Source organism: Macaca nemestrina, chromosome 14 (genome assembly GCF_043159975.1).
Source record: "Macaca nemestrina isolate mMacNem1 chromosome 14, mMacNem.hap1, whole genome shotgun sequence".
In the NCBI taxonomy this organism is placed as follows: Eukaryota; Metazoa; Chordata; class Mammalia; order Primates; family Cercopithecidae; genus Macaca; species Macaca nemestrina.
Window position 1 is genome coordinate 50,743,141 of NC_092138.1, and position 19,287 is coordinate 50,762,427.

The 19,287-nt window shown below is 37.8% G+C and overlaps 1 protein-coding gene across 5 annotated transcripts in view; it reads left to right on the forward strand.

Moving 5' to 3' along the window:
• The window catches only part of LOC105465882 (focadhesin), a 316,678-nt gene that overhangs the window by 284,253 nt on the left and 13,138 nt on the right, over positions 1–19,287 (forward strand). For all 5 annotated transcript variants that reach the window (XM_071077854.1, XM_011714536.3, XM_071077856.1 and 2 more), the window contains exons 36-39: positions 9,192–9,320; positions 14,522–14,637; positions 17,597–17,857; positions 18,545–18,634. In XM_071077854.1, coding sequence (XP_070933955.1) covers positions 9,192–9,320; positions 14,522–14,637; positions 17,597–17,857; positions 18,545–18,634 — 596 coding nt within the window. The remainder of the gene's footprint in view (positions 1–9,191; positions 9,321–14,521; positions 14,638–17,596; positions 17,858–18,544; positions 18,635–19,287) is intronic.

Consider the following 19,287-nt stretch of genomic DNA (forward strand, 5'->3'; position numbering starts at 1 on the left):
CTTGAGTATCGATGGTATAAAAATACAGTACTCGAGCCCATATCATCAGTTACAAAAAAAAAAAACCAGAAAACACTTATTCCATCTTTATAAATAGACAGGTTGCTCTAGAAAGAGAAACCATGCAATAAACACTAAAGTAAGCTTTAGAAACAAACATTTAAATCTTTATTCTCAATTTAACATTTTCCAAAAGCACATCGTTTTATTTTAGTCTTTTGAAATAGAATAGTACCAAGTAAATTTAAAATGTGCCTCATTTCTGCCTTTCTAGATGCCATTACATTTGCTTACTAAGCCACTTCTTGAGTTAAAGAAATAAAACATACACACTGCTTTCTAGAGCTTAAAATTATGTCTCTTTAAATTAACACCCATCTCTCCAGCAGAGGGAGCAAATAAGCTTTTGTATTTTCGTTTCTACCAAAATAACTTCTTTGACTTACTATGTACTTTTGTATAAAACATTTTGAATGCTACATTAAAGAATAAATTTGTACTAAGAATGTATTTAAGTCAACTCAATAGTGCATATTAAATGTTCATAAAATCTCCCAGGTGTAGGTCTTATACTTTTCATTTTGCTAAAGTCACTACATCCATGAAAATTTAATTGTAAATATTAGCTAAACAAAGAAAACTTATTACTTTTTTTCTGAACACATTAGAATTTAATCAGTTTATATTAGTACAAATGATGGAATGTGGATATTTTTCATCTCCCATATTTTTTTAAATTATACTTTAAGTTCTAGGGTACATGTGCACAACATGCAGGTTTGTTACATATGTATACATGTGCCATGTTGGTGTGCTGCACCCATTAACTCATCATTTACATTAGGTATATCTCCTAAGACTATCCCTCCCCCCTCCCCACAATAGGCCCCGGTGTGTGATGTTCCCCTTCCTGTATCCAAGTGATCTCATTGTTCAATTTCCACCTATGAGTGAGAACATGGCGGTGTTTGGTTTTCTGTTCTTGTGATAGTTTGCTGAGAATGATGGTTTCCAGCTGCATCCATGTCCCTACAAAAGACACAAACTCATCCTTTTTTTATGGCTGCATAGTAATGTATATGTGCCACATTTTCTTAATCCAGTCTGTCACTGATGGACATTTGGGTTGAGTCCAAGTCTTTGCTATTGTGAATATTGCCACAATAAACATACGTGTGCATGTGTCTTTATAGCAGCATGATTTATAATCCTTTGGGTATATACCCAGTAATGGGACTGCTGGGTCACATGGTATTTCTAGTTCTAGATCCTTGAGGAATCACCATACTGTCTTCCACAATGGTTAAACTAGTTTACAGTCCCACCAACAGTGTAAAAGTGTTCCTGTTTCTCGACATCTCTCCAGCACCTGTTGTTTCCTGACTTCTTAATGATTGCCATTCTAACCGGTGTGAGATGGTATCTCATTGTGGTTTTGATTTGCATTTCTCTGATGACAAGTGATGATGAGCATTTTTTCATGTGTCTGTTGGCTGTATGATGTCTTCTTTTGAGAATTGTCTGTTCATATCCTTTGCCCACTTTTTGATGGGGTTGTTTGTTTTTTTCTTGTGAATTTGTTTGAGTTCTTTGTAGGTTCTAGATGTTAGCCCTTTGTCCGAGGAGTAGGTTGCAAAAATGTTCTCCCATTCTGTAGGTTGCCTGTTCACTCTGGTGGTAGTTTCTTTTGCTGTGCAGAAGCTCTTTAGTTTAATTAGATCCCATTTGTCAATTTTGGCTTTTGTTGCAGTTGTTTTTGGTGTTTTAGACATGAAGTCCTTGCCCATGCCTATGTCCTGAATGGTATTACCTAGGTTTTCTTCTAGGGTTTTTAGGCTTTAGGTCTAACATTTAAGTCTCTAATCCATCTTGAATTAATTTTCGTGTAAGGAGTAAGGAAAGGATCCAGTTTCAGCTTTCTACTTATGGCTAGCCAATTTTCTTGATTAATCTAGCTTGAATTGATTCCAACTGAGCATCAACAACATACAAATATTCTGCTCCTATGAATTTCTATTTCTCCCCTTTATGTTGTTATTGTCCCAAATTACATGTATATACATATGTGCCCATTAATGTAGATTTATAATCATTGTTTTATGCATTTGCCTTTTAAGTTACATAGTAAGTGAAAAGGGGAGTTATAAAACAAAAGTATAATAGTAATGGCTTTTATATTTACCTATGTAATTACCTTTACTAGAATTCTTTATTTCTTTGTATAGCTTCAAATTATTGTCTAGATTACTATGTAGTGTCCTTTCATTTTGGCCTTAAGGACTCCCATTAACATTTCTTGTAGGGCATGTCTATGGATAACAAACTCCCTCAGCTTTGTTTTTCTGTATATATCTTAATTTCTCCCTAATACTTGAATTATAGTTTTGTTGGATGCAGCATTTTTTGATGACAGTTTTTTTTTTTCTTTCAGTAAAAAGCGTTATCCTGTTCCTTACTGGACTCCATGGTTTCTGATGAGAAATGAGCTGTTAATCTTATTGGGAATCACTTGTATGTGATGAATCACTTCTCTTTGCTGCTTTCAAGATTACCTGTCTTTGTCTTTTGAAAATTTGACTACAGTATGTCTTCGTGTGGATCTCTTTGCCTTTATCTTTCTTAGACTTTGTTGAGCTTCTTAAATGTATGAATTTGTGTCTTTTTTATTAAATTGGAGAAGTTTTCGGCCATTACTTTTCAAATATTCATTCTGCCCCTTTCTCTCCTATCCTTCTGGGATTCCGGTTATGCATACCTTGGTATGCTTGATGTATCCTTAGGCTCTGTTCATACTTTTCATCTTTCTTTCCTCTCTGTAGACTGAGTGATTTCAGTTGACATATCTTTATGTGAGCTGATTCTTTTGCCTGCTCAAGTCTGCTATTTAATCCCTCTAGTGAGTTTTTCATTGCAGTTACTGTACTTTTTAGAGTATAGAGCTCTATAATTTGTTTGGTTCTTTTAAAAAAGAACTCTTTTTGATATTCTCTTTTTTTGTTTTCTTGTAGTGTTCTCCTGGTTTCTTTTAGTTCTTTGTCCATAATTTTCTTTAGCTGAATATATTTAAGAGAGTTGATTTCAAGTCTTTGTCTAGTAAGTCCAATGTCTTTGCCTCCTCTGGGACATTTTCTATTAATTTCTTCTGTGAATTGACAAAGCTTCCTTGTTTCATTTTATGCTCCATATTTTTTTGAAAACTGGACTTTTTTTGAATGTTAAAATTCAGTTTAATTCCAAGAATAAAAAAATGGTAAAATATATAACATAAAATTTAATTTTTAAATATACAATTTTATGACATTAAGCATTAATGTGACATTAAACATTAATTAAGCAACTATCACCACCATCCAGCTTCAGAACTTTGAAAAATGAACATTTTGCATATTATAACAGGGTAACTTGGAGTATTAGAGTCTTTCTTTTCCTCATTGTTTGTTTTTGTTTCTTGCTGTGGGCTATGTTCAGTGACTTCTCAAAATTGTGAAGCCTGTCTGTATTCTTTGTCTTTGAAGGCTCTATTATTTTAGCCAGTGATTAGCTAGTGTCTGCTGTAGAGTTCCTTGAACACCAGAAGTCAAAAAAAGGAAAAAAAAAAAGACTCTGCCTTTCCTCCATAAAGCGATTATTACACATTGCATGCCTATATCAAAATATTCCGTGTGCCCCATAAATATATACACCTACTGTGTTCCCACAAAATCAAAAATTAAAAAAATACTCCACCGCCACTTCTGCTTCTACTTTTTTAATCTCTACCTATTATGCTGCTATTTCTGAATATACATCTTCTTTTTTAAAAAATTGTAGTGATAAGTCCGTAACATAAAATTTACCCTCTTAACCATTTTTTTTTATTTTTTTATTTTTTGTGGGGCACAGAGTTTTGCTCTTGTTGCTCAGGCTGGAGTACAATGGTGCAATCTTGGCTCACCACAACCTCCACCTCCCGGGTTCAAGCAGTTCTCCTGCCTCAGCCTCCTGAGTAGCTGGGATTACAGGCATGCGCCACCATGCCCGGCTAATTTTTTGTATTTTTAGTAGAGATGTAATTTCTCCATTCAGTAGTGTTAATGTGAATGTATATTCATATTGTTATGAAACAGATCTCCAGAACTTTTCATCTTAGAAAACTGAAACTCTAGCCATTAAACAATAACTCCCTTTCTCCCACGCTTCTCCCTAGCCCCTGGTAACCACCATTCTATTTTCTTTTTCTATGAATTTGTCTTCTTTAGATACTTCACATAAATGGAATCATACGTTTTTTGTGTGTGAATGACTAATTTAATGTAATGGCCTTAAGTTTCATCCATGCTATAGCATCTAACGTGATTTTCTTTCTTTATAAGATTGAATAATATTCTTGTTATGTATATACTTTATTTTGTTTATTTATTCTTTCATCAGTGGACATTTGGATTGCTTTTACCACTTGGCTATTGTGAATAATGCTGCTATGAACATAGGTTTGCAATATCTCTTCAAGATCTTGCTTTCAATTTCTTTGGGATATATACCCAAAAGTGAGGTTGTTGGATTATATGGTTTTTCTAGTTATAATTTTATATTTATATAAAATAATGTGTAATTTTTTAAGGAACTGCCATAATGTTTTATATACTGGTCACACCATTTTATAATCCTACCAAGTGTACATAAGGGTTCAAATATCTCCATATCCTTGCCAACACTTTTTATTTTCTGGTGTTTTTGTTGCTATTGTTTTTATAGCCATTCTAATAGGTATGGGCTGATATCTCACTGTGGTTTCAATTTGGTTTGGTTTTTTTGCCTTCTGATTAGTGATATTGATTGTCTTCATATGCTTGTTGGACATTTGTATATCATCTTTGGGAAAATGTCTAAGTTCTTTGCCCATTTTTATATGCTTCTCTTTTTTTTATGCTACTCCTTTTTTAGCTGCTCTTTTTTCCTTAGGTTGATTCTCCCTCTGCCCTGTCTTTTTCAGTTTCTGGTTACTCTGCTTTTCCTGCTAATGCAGCATGTGCTTCTCTTTTCTCCTATACTTCTTTCTGCTGTTTTTCATTTTTCTTTCTCTGCCTGCTTTTTGAGTATCTATTCATTTTGCTTCGGTTTCTCTTTTTCAACTTCTGATAATTCTGTTACTTTTTCTGCTGATTCCACATAGCTTCTCCTTTATCCTATGTTTCTCCTTTTTGCAGATGTTTTTCCTTCTGTTGACTCTACCCTATTCTTCCAACTTTTCCATGTGCTGATTTTACCTCTGCTTCTCCTTGTTCCTGTGTTTCTCCTTCCTGCAGCTATTTTACCTTCTGCTGACTTTGCCCTGTTCTGCTTCCCTCTTCTTTCAGCATCTGCTAATGTGGCCTCTGCTTCTCCTTGTTCCTGTGCTTCTCCTTTCTACAACTATTTTACCTTCTGCTGACTTTGCCCTGTTCTGCTTCCCTCTTCTTTCAGCATCTGCTGATGTGGACTCTGCTTCTCCTTTTTCCCATGTTTCTCCTTTCTGCAGCTGTTTTTTTTTTTTTTTTTTTTCTGCTGACTCTTGCTTCCCCGCTTTTAGCATCTGTTATTTTGGCCTCTGCTTCTCCTTTTTCCTATGCTTCTCATTTCTGCTTCTGTTTTTGCTTTTGCTGACTCTGCCCTGCTTCCCCCTTCTTTCAGCATCTGTTGACGTGGCCCCTGCTTCTCCTTTTTCCTGTGTTTCTCCTTTCTGTAGCTATTTTTCCTCCTGCTGACTCTACCCTGCTTTTGCTTCCACCTTTTAACATCTGCCAATTCGGCCTCTGCTTCTCCTTTTTCCTATGCTTCTCATTTCTGCTGCTGTTTTCACTTTTGCTGACTCTGCCCTACTTCCCCCTTCTTTCAGCATCTGTTCATGGCCTTTGCTTCTCCTTTTTCCTGTTTCTCCTTTCTGCAGCTGTTTTTTTTTTCTTTTTCTGACTCTTGCTTCCCCATTTTAGCATCTGCTAATTTGGCCTCTGCTTCTCCTTTTTCCTATGCTTCTCATTTCTGCTTCTGTTTTTGCTTTTGCTGACTCTGCCCTACTTCCCCCTTCTTTCAGCATCTGTTGACGTGGCCCCTGCTTCTCCTTTTTCCTGTGTTTCTCCTTTCTGTAGCTATTTTTTCCTCCTACTGACCCTACCCTGCTTTTGCTTCCACCTTTTAGCATCTGCCAATTCGGCCTCTGCTTCTCCTTTTTCCTATGCTTCTCATTTCTGCTGCTGTTTTCACTTTTGCTGACTCTGCCCTACTTCCCCCTTCTTTCAGCATCTGTTCATGGCCTCTGCTTCTCCTTTTTCCTGTTTCTCCTTTCTGCAGCTGGGTTTTGTTTTGTTTTTTTTTTTTTTCTGACTCTTGCTTCCCCATTTTAGCATCTGCTAATTTGGCCTCTGCTTCTCCTTTTTCCCGAAGTGCTTCTCCTTTCTGAAGCTGACTTTGCCCTATACTGCTTCCCTCTTCTTTCATCATCTGCTGATGTGGCCTCTGCTCCTTGTTCCTGTGCTTCTCCTTTCTGCAGCTCTTGTGCTTTCTGCTGACTTTGCCCTGTTCTGCTTCCCTCTTTGTCAGCATCTGCTGATGTGGGCTCTGCTTCTCCTTTTTCCCATGTTTCTCCTTTCTGCAGCTGTTGTTTTTTTTTTCTGCTGACTCTTGCTTCGTCCCTTTTAGCATCTGCTATTTTGGCCTCTGCTTCTCCTTTTTCCTATGCTTCTCATTTCTGCTTCTGTTTTTGCTTTTGCTGACTCTGCCCTGCTTTCCCCTTCTTTCAGCATCTGTTGACGTGGCCCCTGCTTCTCCTTTTTCCTGTGTTTCTCCTTTCTGTAGCTATTTTTCCTGCTGCTGACTCTACCCTGCTTTTGCTTCCACCTTTTAACATCTGCCAATTCGGCCTCTGCTTCTCCTTTTTCCTATGCTTCTCATTTCTGCTGCTGTTTTCACTTTTGCTGACTCTGCCCTACTTCCCCCTTCTTTCAGCATCTGTTCATGGCCTCTGCTTCTCCTTTTTCCTGTTTCTCCTTTCTGCAGCTGTTTTTTTTTCTTTTTCTGACTCTTGCTTCCCCATTTTAGCATCTGCTAATTTGGCCTCTGCTTCTCCTTTTTCCCGTGCTTCTCTTTTTTCCTGTGCTTCTCCTTTCTGAAGCTGACTTTGCCCTATTCTGCTTCCCTCTTCTTTCATCATCTGCTGATGTGGCCTCTGCTCCTTGTTCCTGTGCTTCTCCTTTCTGCAGCTCTTGTGCTTTGCTGACTTTGCCCTGTTCTGCTTCCCTCTTTGTCAGCATCTGCTGATGTGGGCTCTGCTTCTCCTTTTTCCCATGTTTCTCCTTTCTGCAACTGTTTTTTTTCTGCTGACTCTTGCTTCGTCCCTTTTAGCATCTGCTATTTTGGCCTCTGCTTCTCCTTTTTCCTATGCTTCTCATTTCTGCTTCTGTTTTCGCTTTTGCTGACTCTGCCCTACTTCCCCTTTCTTTCAGCATCTGTTCATGGCCTCTGCTGCTCCTTTTTCCTGTTTCTCCTTTCTGCAGCTGTTTTGTTTTTTTTTTTTTTTTTCTGACTCTTGCTTCACCATTTTAGCATCTGCTAATTTGGTCTCTGCTTCTCCTTGTTCCTGTGCTTCTCTTTTCTGCTGCTGTTTTCCCTTTTGCTAACTCTAGCTCCACATCTGCTTCTCCCATCTTTCAGCATCTACTGATTCTGCTACTTTTTCTGATTCTGCTTCTCCTTCTTCCTATGCTTCTCCTTTCTGAAGCTGTTTTTCCTTTGTTGACTCTACTTCCACTCTGATTCCCCCCTTTTCATCATCTTCTGATTCTGGTGCTTTTTTGATGATCCTGCCTCTGCTTTTCCTTTTCCTACCTCTGCTTTTCCTTCTGTTGATTCTGCTTCTCTTTCTGCTGATGCTAATTTCCTTTCTGCTGCCAGTGTTGATCCTGCTGCTTTTGCTCCTCCTTGGTCTTCTACATTTTGATGTGTTATACTATTTCTGACCTCCTGATAGCTTCACGTTTACATGGCCCTTAATGGCTATTCCATTCCTAATTACACTATATATTTCCACTCACAAATGCTCCACTATCTGTTTTTCAATTTCTAATTACCCTATACACACTACCTTAAAAAAGAATGTGATGTTAAAGTAATGGTACTATGTCGTAGGCAGCTGGTTAACTGATGGACTAGCTGTTACACAGCCCTTAGATGCTCACTTCTAGAACAGTCACCATGGCACAGGCTGGGAAGCAGAAAAACTAGAGATTCCCATGTTACAGAATGCAGTCTAGGACTACATAGACTAGGTAATCCATAGTCCATAGAAGGGAATGTACCTGAGTGAGCAATCCTTATTATCTCCGCTGGAAGTAGATTGAGGTGTTAGTGAGCAATGAGGTAATAATGTAAAAGAAGTTACTTAATTTTGAGAACTAGATAAAAAGACGAGAGTGTGCAGAGGACAGCTAAGTAGCAATGTGGAAAATTTTTATCCAGTCAAAAAGGAAAGACTGTAGACAAGTAAAAGAATGAAATCGTGTCATTTATGGCCACCTGGAGAACTCATGTTAAGTGAAACAAACCAGCCACAAAAAGATAAATATCACATATGTGGAAGCTAAAAAAGTTGATCTCATACACGATGCCAAAGAAAGTTGATCTTATATAGAGGTAGAGAGTATAGAATAGTGGTTACTAGAGGTTAGGAAGAGAAGGAGGATGGGGCAATAATGAGAGACTGGTTAAAGGAAACAAAATGAGGAATAAGTTCATATATGGGGAATAAGTTCTGGTGTTCTAAAGTACTGTAGGGTGACTATAGTTAACAATAATTGTTATTTCCAAAGAGCTGAAAAAGAGGATGTTGAATGTTTCAACATAAAGAAATGATAAATATTGGAGGTGATGGATATGCTATTTATCCTGATTTGTTCATTGCACATATGTATGAAAATATCACTCTATACCCCATAAATATATACAGTTATTATATATCAATGAAAAATTTAGAAATTTTTTTTAAAAAGAGAAGAACAGAGGGAGCAAGGTTTTCTGGCAAATGGAGTTGAAATTAAGAGCACAGAATTGAAGGGTTGATCACAATTGAAGATGTAATATCAGATCCTTTGATGCTAGAAGGAAGGAAGGAATTGTTGGCATTTTCCACTTCCATGATGGTATGCAGGTGTTTTACTGTTATTTTTCCCTTTCTGTTATAGGTCCTGAATCTGTTCCTCCTTCTCTTCTTAAATTAGTGATGAAACCCATAGCAACTGTTGGAGAAAGCTACCAATATCCTCCTGTGAACTGGGCTGCACTTCTCTCTCCACTTATGAGGCTAAATTTTGGTAAATATCATGTGTTTTTAAGTCTTCAGACTTTGATTTTAGTATTTGACCTGAATGGAAAAACAGATTCTGTGTCACAATGTGTAGTGACTGGATAGACTTTTCAGATCTTGAGGTTTGTCATGTTGGATGGGATGGTTGGTTTACTTTCACTCAGTCATTGAGCCCCTGAGGGTGAGGAAGAAGAGGTCTAAAGACACAGGCCAGATACACCTGCCAAAATCAATGCTTGACTGAGGTTTGCACACCACTGGGAATGTGGTACAGGTTCCATTAAGCTTGGCCTTGTGGTTATCAAACTACATTTCCAGAGCCATAGGTTTCGAGAAGTACCATGTGGGATGCTGTATTAATTTTCTGTTGCTGCTGTAACGAATTACCACAGTGGCTTGAAACAATACAAATTTATTATCTTTACAAGTCTATAGGCCAGAAGTCCAACATGTTTCTCACCAGACTAAGATCAAGGTATCAGCAGATTAGAATTTCTTTCTAGAGGTTCTAGGGGAGGATTCATTTTCTTTTCTAGCTTCTAGAAGCTGCCCACATTTTTGACTTGTGGCCCCCTTTCCCCATTTTCAAGGCAAGCAATGGAGGGCTAAGGTCTTCTCACACCATCATCTTTCTGGTTTTGTGTAGCCAGGAAAGGTTTTCCTCCTTTAAGGACTCATGTGATTAATAGGCTCGCTTAAATAATCCAGGATAATCTCTCCATCTCAAGATACCTAACCTTAATCACATCTGCAAAGTTTCTTTGCCATATAAGGTAGTGTATTCACAGGTTCCAGGTATCAGGATATGGACATTATTGGGTACCATTATTCTGCTTACTACAGTTATTTTGTGGTGAGAAGCAAACAGAGTGCACACTCAACACCTTGAGTTCATCCACAGCAACCTATTTTATACAGATTAGAGTTACACATGCAAATATAATTTAATGTACTTTTTCCCCACCCTAACTCGAAAAATAAAAATAAAATAAGAATGAGGGGATGAAGAGCAATTTAAACAGTGTTGTAAAATTATGTGTGTTTGTGTGTGTGCCTGCCATGAGTGCTCTATCATTTATAGTAGAGTGCATATGATATGCAAAACATATGATATATAAAACAACTTGTATACTGTAATTTATGTGCAGTTTCAGAGATAAAGATAATTTTGACTATATACAATTTTTCACTTAAATGCTTTCATATAAACCTAATCTCTATGTAAGATATAATGTCACCATACTGGGTTTCCAGAGATTTCATTTGAAAAATGTGTTCCTCTGTCCCTCTCCTTATTTTGTGTGCTATATTGAATTTATAACAAACTGTCTCTCAGACCACAGTGCAATCAAACTAGAACTCAGGACTAAGAAACTCAATCAAAACCGCTCAACTACATGGAAACTGAACAACCTGCTCCTGAATGACTACTTGGTACATAACGAAATGAAGGCAGAAATAAAGATGTTCTTTGAAACCAATGAGAACAAAGATACAACATACCAGAATCTCTGGGACACATTTAAAGCAGTGTGTAGAGGGAAATTTATAGCACTAAATGCCCACAAGAGAAAGCAGGAAAGATCTAAAATTGACACTCTAACATCGCAATTAAAAGAACTAGAGAAGCAAGAGCAAACACATTCGAAAGCTAGCAGAAGGCAAGAAATAACTAAGATCAGAGCAGAACTGAAGGAGATAGAGACACAAAAAACTCTCCAAAAAATCAATGAATCCAGGAGTTGGTTTTTTGAAAAGATCAACAAAATTGACAGACCACTAGGAAGACTAATAAAGAACAAAAGAGAGAAGAATCAAATCGACGCAATTAAAAATGATAAAGGGCATATCACCACCCACCCCACAGAAATACAAACTACCATCAGAGAATACTATAAACACCTCTACGCAAATAAACTGGAAAATCTAGAAGAAATGGATAATTTCCTGGACACTTGCACTCTTCCAAGACTAAACCAGGAAGAAGTTGAATCCCTGAATAGACCAATAGTAGGCTCTGAAATTGAGGCAATAATTAATAGCCTACCAACCAAAAAAAGTCCAGGACCAGATGGATTCACAGCTGAATTCTACCAGAGGTACAAGGAGGAGTTGGTACCATTCCTTCTGAAACTATTCCAATCAATAGAAAAAGAGGGAATCCTCCCTAACTCATTTTATGAGGCCAACATCATCCTGATACCAAAGCCTGGCAGAGACACAACAAAAAAAGAGAATTTTAGACCAATATCCCTGATGAACATCGATGCAAAAATCCTCAATCAAATACTGGCAAACCAGATTCAGCAACACATCAAAAAGCTTATCCACCATGATCAAGTGGGCTTCATCCCTGGGATGCAAGGCTGGTTCAACATTCGCAAATCAATAAACATAATCCAGCATATAAACAGAACCAAAGACAAGAACCACATGATTATCTCAATAGATGCAGAAAAGGCTTTTGACAAAATTCAACAGCCCTTCATGCTAAAAAAGCTCAATAAATTCGGTATTGATGGAACGTACCTCAAAATAATAAGAGCTATTTATGACAAACCTACAGCCAATATCATACTGAATGGGCAAAAACTGGAAAAATTCCTTTTGAAAACTGGCACAAGACAGGGATGCCCTCTCTCACCACTCCTATTCAACATACTGCTGGAAGTTCTGGCTAGGGCAATTAGGCAAGAGAAAGAAATCAAGGGTATTCAGTTAGGAAAAGAAGAAGTCAAACTGTCCCTGTTTGCAGATGACATGATTGTATATTTAGAAAACCCCATTGTCTCAGCCCAAAATCTCCTTAAGCTGATAAGCAACTTCAGCAAAGTCTCAGGATACAAAATTAATGTGCAAAAATCACAAGCATTCTTATACATCAGTAACAGACAAACAGAGAGCCAAATCAGGAATGAACTTCCATTCACAATTGCTTCAAAGAGAATCAAATACCTAGGAATCCAACTTACAAGGGATGTAAAGGACCTCTTCAAGGAGAACTACAAACCACTGCTCAGTGAAATCAAAGAGGACACAAACAAATGGAAGAACATACCATGCTCATGGATAGGAAGAATCAATATCGTGAAAATGGCCATACTGCCCAAGGTAATTTATAGATTCAATGCCATCCCCATCAAGCTACCAATGAGTTTCTTCACAGAATTGGAAAAAACTGCTTTAAAGTTCATATGGAACCAAAAAAGAGCCCGCATCTCCAAGACAATCCTAAGTCAAAAGAACAAAGCTGGAGGCATCACGCTACCTGACTTCAAACTCTACTACAAGGCTACAGTAACCAAAACAGCATGGTACTGGTACCAAAACAGAGATATAGACCAATGGAACAGAACAGAGTCCTCAGAAATAATACCACACATCTACAGCCATCTGATCTTTGACAAACCTGAGAGAAACAAGAAATGGGGAAAGGATTCCCTATTTAATAAATGGTGCTGGGAAAATTGGCTAGCCATAAGTAGAAAGCTGAAACTGGATCCTTTCCTTACTCCTTATACGAAAATTAATTCAAGATGGATTAGAGACTTAAATGTTAGACCTAATACCATAAAAATCCTAGAGGAAAACCTAGGTAGTACCATTCAGGACATAGGCATGGGCAAAGACTTCATGTCTAAAACACCAAAAGCAACGGCAGCAAAAGCCAAAATTGACAAATGGGATCTCATTAAACTAAAGAGCTTCTGCACAGCAAAAGAAACTACCATCAGAGTGAACAGGCAACCTACAGAATGGGAGAAAATTTTTGCAATCTACTCATCTGACAAAGGGCTAATATCCAGAACCTACAAAGAACTCAAACAAATTTACAAGAAAAAAACAAACAACCCCATCAAAAAGTGGGCAAAGGATATGAACAGACATTTCTCAAAAGAAGACATTCATACAGCCAACAGACACATGAAAAAATGCTCATCATCACTGGCCATCAGAGAAATGCAAATCAAAACCACAATGAGATACCATCTCACACCAGTTAGAATGGCGATCATTAAAAAGTCAGGAAACAACAGGTGCTGGAGAGGATGTGGAGAAATAGGAACACTTTTACACTGTTGGTGGGATTGTAAACTAGTTCAACCATTATGGAAAACAGTATGGCGATTCCTCAAGGATCTAGAACTAGATGTACCATACGACCCAGCCATCCCATTACTGGGTATATACCCAAAGGATTATAAATTATGCTGCTATAAAGACACATGCACACGTATGTTTATTGCAGCACTATTCACAATAGCAAAGACTTGGAATCAACCCAAATGTCCATCAGTGACAGATTGGATTAAGAAAATGTGGCACATATACACCATGGAATACTATGCAGCCATCAAAAAGGATGAGTTTGTGTCCTTTGTAGGGACATGGATGCAGCTGGAAACCATCATTCTTAGCAAACTATCACAAGAACAGAAAACCAAACACCGCATGTTCTCACTCATAGGTGGGAAGTGAACAATGAGATCATTTGGACTCAGGAAGGGGAACATCACACACAGGGGCCTATCATGGGGAGGGGGCAGGGGGAAGGGATTGCATTGGGAGTTATACCTGATGTAAATGACGAGTTGATGGGTGCAGCACACCAACATGGCACAAGTATACATATGTAACAAACCTGCACGTTATGCACATGTACCCTACAACTTAAAGTATAATAATAATAAATAAATATAAAAAAAAAAAAGAAATGTTTGTGTTTCAGTTAAGTCCTTAGAAAAAGGAAGGAAAATAAGGTGCTGACTGGAATCTTACTACTAGAAAGGCTCGATGACTAGAGAATGTGACTGTATCTTTAAGCCATTCCTCACCTTGATATATTTCTTCATGGTCTGCATATGAGATGGAGAGAAGGGAAAAACAGAGATCAAGGGATTACTAGCTAGAATATTGTCGTATTTTAGATAGTGTTTGAGTGTGTAGGTTCCTCTGGATATCATAAGAGAAATTCCCCTATCTAGTTCAAGGCTCTTGCTAGTTCCAAGACTTGGGACTGTGATGCCTTTGGATACGTTATTTTGCCTCATAATTAACAAGTCTCTTGAAATATCTATTCTGGTTTACTGAAGTTCTGTTACCTGCAGAAGTCACATAAGCAGATGCTTTGATTTGAGATATTAAAGCCTGAAAATGAGTCAGGAAAGTAACTATCTATTCAGATTCTTTTCCTTTCTTGCCTTTCAGGTGAAGAGATTCAGCAACTGTGCCTTGAAATTATGGTGACCCAGGCACAGTCATCCCAGAATGCAGCTGCACTATTGGGCTTGTGGGTGACGCCACCACTGATCCACAGTCTGAGTGTATGTAGTAACTAAGGGTGTTGGCCAACAGGAAGATATCATTCTTTAGGAGGAGATTAACGTTCATTTGGGTGTGTGTTCTCAAAGTCAAGAGGAGACAGATGAGATCTTAACAAAAATTGAGGGTTTGATAGTAGCTGGCCTACATACTGGAAAATTATATAGTTCAGAACCCTGCCATAGCCATTACTATTCATGCTTTAGCTACCATTTATTACAAAAAGTGGAAAATGATGATCAGAGGTATTAAAGTTAATTTCTCAAGATCATATAGCTAGAAAGTTGTGGAATTATTTGTACTTATGTTTATTTGATTATATAGTATATGTAATTATTTCAGTACATATTAAGAGAAAGGAAATCCATATGTACTCGACTCATCCATGTATTATCCTTCCCTTTTCCCAGAGGAGGCAGCAATTAAACTAACCGAGCCATGATTCGGTTAGGTATCGCATCAAGGGGACCGGGGATGTAGGTGGGAGAGTGTAGGTGGAGAGAATAAAAGATCTCTACTAGGCTGTTTAGCTTGAGCAGAGCGTTGAGAAAGAAATGACCCAGTCTGGTGTTTGTGATAGAGGGGCTAGCACCTTTCACATATAGACCAAGGACAGATAGGAATAATAGGGCAAGAGATTTTAAGATGTGAAGTTAGTAAAGATGTATAATTTTGATTAGGTTTCAAACTAGAACAGAAAAGCATATTCCATGATTCTTTAGAGGTTTACCAGTTGATATAAGTTAAATGCTGTCATCTTTTAATTGTCTCCGTAATCTGGCCTATTCTTCTGTCCTAGGAGGCTTTAATTGTTTGAGAATAGTACAAAGCCCTCTTATCATTTCCTCAGTCTCTTGGCCTTTGTCCCTGTTCAGCACTGTTTCTGTTTTTGTTGTTGTTGTTGTTTTTGAGACAGTTTCTTGCTCCATGGCCCAGGCTGGAATGCAGTGGCACAATCTCTGATCACTGCAGGCTCTGCCTCCTGGGTTCAAGTGATTTTTGTGCCTCAGCCTCCCAAGTAGCTGACACTATAGGTGTGTGCCACCACGCCCATCTAATTTTAGTATTTTTAGTAGAGACGGGGTTTCAACAATTTGGCAAGTCGGGTCTCGAACTCCTGACCTCAAGTGATCTGCCCACCTCAGCCTCCCAAAGTGCTGGGATTACAGGTGTGAGCCACCACGCTAGGCCTGTTTTTGTTTTTTTAAACCTTTCCTACTCCTCCTCACTGTCTTTAATTGAAGGTGGACGCTATCAAGGTCTGCATCTTTCTGTCAGGTATTAACTTCACTCCACCTGTCTGCTCCAAGTGGCTCCCAGCTGCCTGCCACTTACTGAGCCCTTGCGGTGTACCTGGTACCTGCAAGCACTCAGTAATTACAGAAATCAGACCTAGTTTCTCTACAGCTTGACAGAATAATTTTAAGATAGCTTTGTTGACTTATAATTTATATAGCCTAAAATATGGCTGTTTTAAAGTATAAAATGTGATGAATTTGAGTACCTTTATAGGTTTTTCAATCGTCACCAAGAATATTTCCATCACCTGACAAGTTCCATTGTGCTTGTTTGTAGTCAATCCCCACTCCCAGCTTCAGACCCAAGCCACCACCAATCTGCTTTCTATCTGTAGCATTGCCTTTCTGAAACAACCTTTATTCTTATAATTTTATATAAATTATATATACATTTCATATCAATTTTAGAAATGCTTTAGAATGGAATTTTATATGATATGAATTTTTGTATGTCTGTCTTGTTTCATGTCTGAGAGATACATTTTATTATTTCCATTTTAACAGACTTATAAACTGAGGCAAATGGAGGTCAAAGCAAAGTTTGCCTAGCTAATAAATGAGAGAGCTGTATCTATCTGACTTCAAAGCCCTGTTCTATTCACTCCTTCTTCCTTTTGAATCAGACCCATTTCCAGCCTGTTGGGTTGGCCTCCAAAATTTTCCTAAATTTTACTTACCCTTTATCTTTTAGATCTGTGCTACTCTGTGCATTTGTTTTTGATTATTTACCTTTATTGTTATCTTGGTTAATTAACAATTAAGTTTGTGAATTCATTTTCTTAAATATAAAATGATCTGAGATGGCATATTGTTTAGAATGAGGTCTTGAGAAAACTCATGCAACTACACCGATCTTTTTAGAAATTTGCAGAAAACATTGTTCTTCTGTCCCTCCCCTACTTTTGTGTGTTATCTTGAAAAAAAATAGCACACAAAAAAAGTTTTTGCCACATTTTACTTTTTAGATCGCTTATTTTGCCAGATTTTATGTTTAGATCACTTATTTTAGACTTGCTGCCCCTTTAGTAGCATGCTTATATTCCTAAGAATTTTCGAAGCCCACTTGGTTAAAGTCTGTCGCATAACAGAGCTGTTACTGACATGCCCTTTCTTGGCTCTCGTGAACTCTAAGGTTCCTGGGCAGTTCTACTTGCTCAGCTGGTGGTTTTACTTTGGTCATAAATGGTCCCAGCATGTCACTTCTCCTTATTACTTCCTTATTTTTCTCAGAAGAAGAAATTAATAGTATCAGATGCTCTGTTTAGTTGATTTTCAGCAGATGAGCCTTTCATCTTCTAGAGCTTTTCTTGCCAGAGAATGTGACCTTTTAAAACTGAAAAGTAACTGTCATGTACTTTCAGAAGTAGCATTTTATTCCCATCACTGAAAACATCCAAGGTTTAAGCTGAGTAGTTCACAGATGGGTTGGCAGATCCATATAAACACATGATTCACCCTGGATCAGAAGTAACTGCAGCAGCCAAAATTACATGCATTGGTGGCCCATTGGACCATGAAGCTGTGGGAAAATGAAGAGGGGAGGAAGTAACCTGAACCTTTTATCTCTCAGTCTACCCTCAAACACAGTGATGACCTACAGGTTTTGAACATTTCAAAACCAGACTTGCCTATTTACATTCAACCTCTTCTGTTTTACTTCCAGCTGAATACCAAAAGATATCTCCTGATATCTGTACCTCTGTGGATAAAACACATCTCTGATGAACAGATCCTGGGTTTTGTTGAAAATTTAATGGTGGCAGTTTTTAAAGCAGCTTCCCCACTTGGAAATCCTGAGCTATGCCCAAGTGCTTTACAGGGTCTGAGTCAGGCCATGAAACTGCCCAGCCCTGCCCACCACCTCTGGAGTCTGCTCTCTGAAGCTACTGGGAAAATTTTTGACCTCCTGCCAAATAAGATTCGGGTGAGGAACAAAAATATTTACATTCCTGACAATTTATGTTTGGGATATTTTAAAGACTTTTTGGCAAAGTGGGGAGGTGTATGTTTTAAGAATGTGGGTGGGAAGGCTAGCAAGAAATAACCACATTCTTTACTAGGAGTGTGTTTGTTTCCAAGATCTAAATTGAGGTTGAATTTTTAGAACCAAAGTTTTGAGCAAGCTTAGAAGCAGTTTAACTAGTGCTGCACCAGGAAATTTGCTATTAGGTGTTTTTATCAAATGCCTCTTTTAAAAGACCAGGAAGCTCAGAAGTCCTTACACTTTACACCTGGAGAATCCTTGGGCATCGTTTCCCATATACTGTTTATATAAAACGATTTAGCATCAGCCCTTCCCGTCCTCCAAAAGACCTCTGAATTGTAATTTTACAAAGAGGTTAGAAATTTATTTGTGATAAAGGGATTTTGATAAGGAGAAAAAGGTATAGCCAAAAAGAAAAAAAACACACACACACAAAAAAAACCCCCACAAAGTATCAGGAAAGATGTCTTCAAAATGACAAAAATTGGCCAAATGTTTTGGTTTGGTTAAAATTAAAATCTCATCAGCTGCTGTTCATGGGGATAAGAAAATCTAATAATTTGTCAGAACATTTTGACCCGTTATTTTACACTCTTTGTTGACATATTTGGCATTTTCTTTTATCAGAGAAAGGATCTAGAGCTGTATATCAGCATAGCAAAATGCCTCTTAGAAATGACAGATGATGATGCCAATCGGATCGCCCAGGTTACTAAGGTAATAACATATCTTTCTATACCTTTTTTCATTATTGAGGCAGAAATTACAATTGAAGAATTGATTTCAGTGTCCTTTTGGCTGAAGCAAGTTTTGCTTCATTTTTGTTATTGGTTAATTTTAGGAAACGATTTCATTTATATTGTTGAACCTCTTGTTCAGCCTACTGATATGGTTGGTGCTTAACAAATGTTGTATGGATGAATAACTTTTTAACCCAATTTCTCCCACTTTGTCCTTCACCTGATCCTGTCCTTTGGCGTGAAGAAGGTAGTTGATTGAAAAGCAAGCACTATTAGCCCTGACACAGGATAATTTATCTCCCACACCCATGCCCAAGTCAAATGATGAATGAGCAAAAAGTAGCATGTCTGTAAAGTTGCCAGATTTAGCAAACAAAATACAAGATACTTTGTTAAATTTGAGTTGCAGATCAATAATGAATCATTTCTTAGTACAAGTACATCCCAAATGACACACTTGCATTTGAATGGCATTTTTGCATACCAGCTAATACCAATGGTCTAGAGAACTGTGAGCTCCCTTACAGCTGGTGGACTTCGTGTCATTTACTTTACTTTATGGCAGGTTTGCCTATTCAATCATATCCTTGAATATCTGTGTCATATTGCAGTGGTTCTCAGAATGTGGTC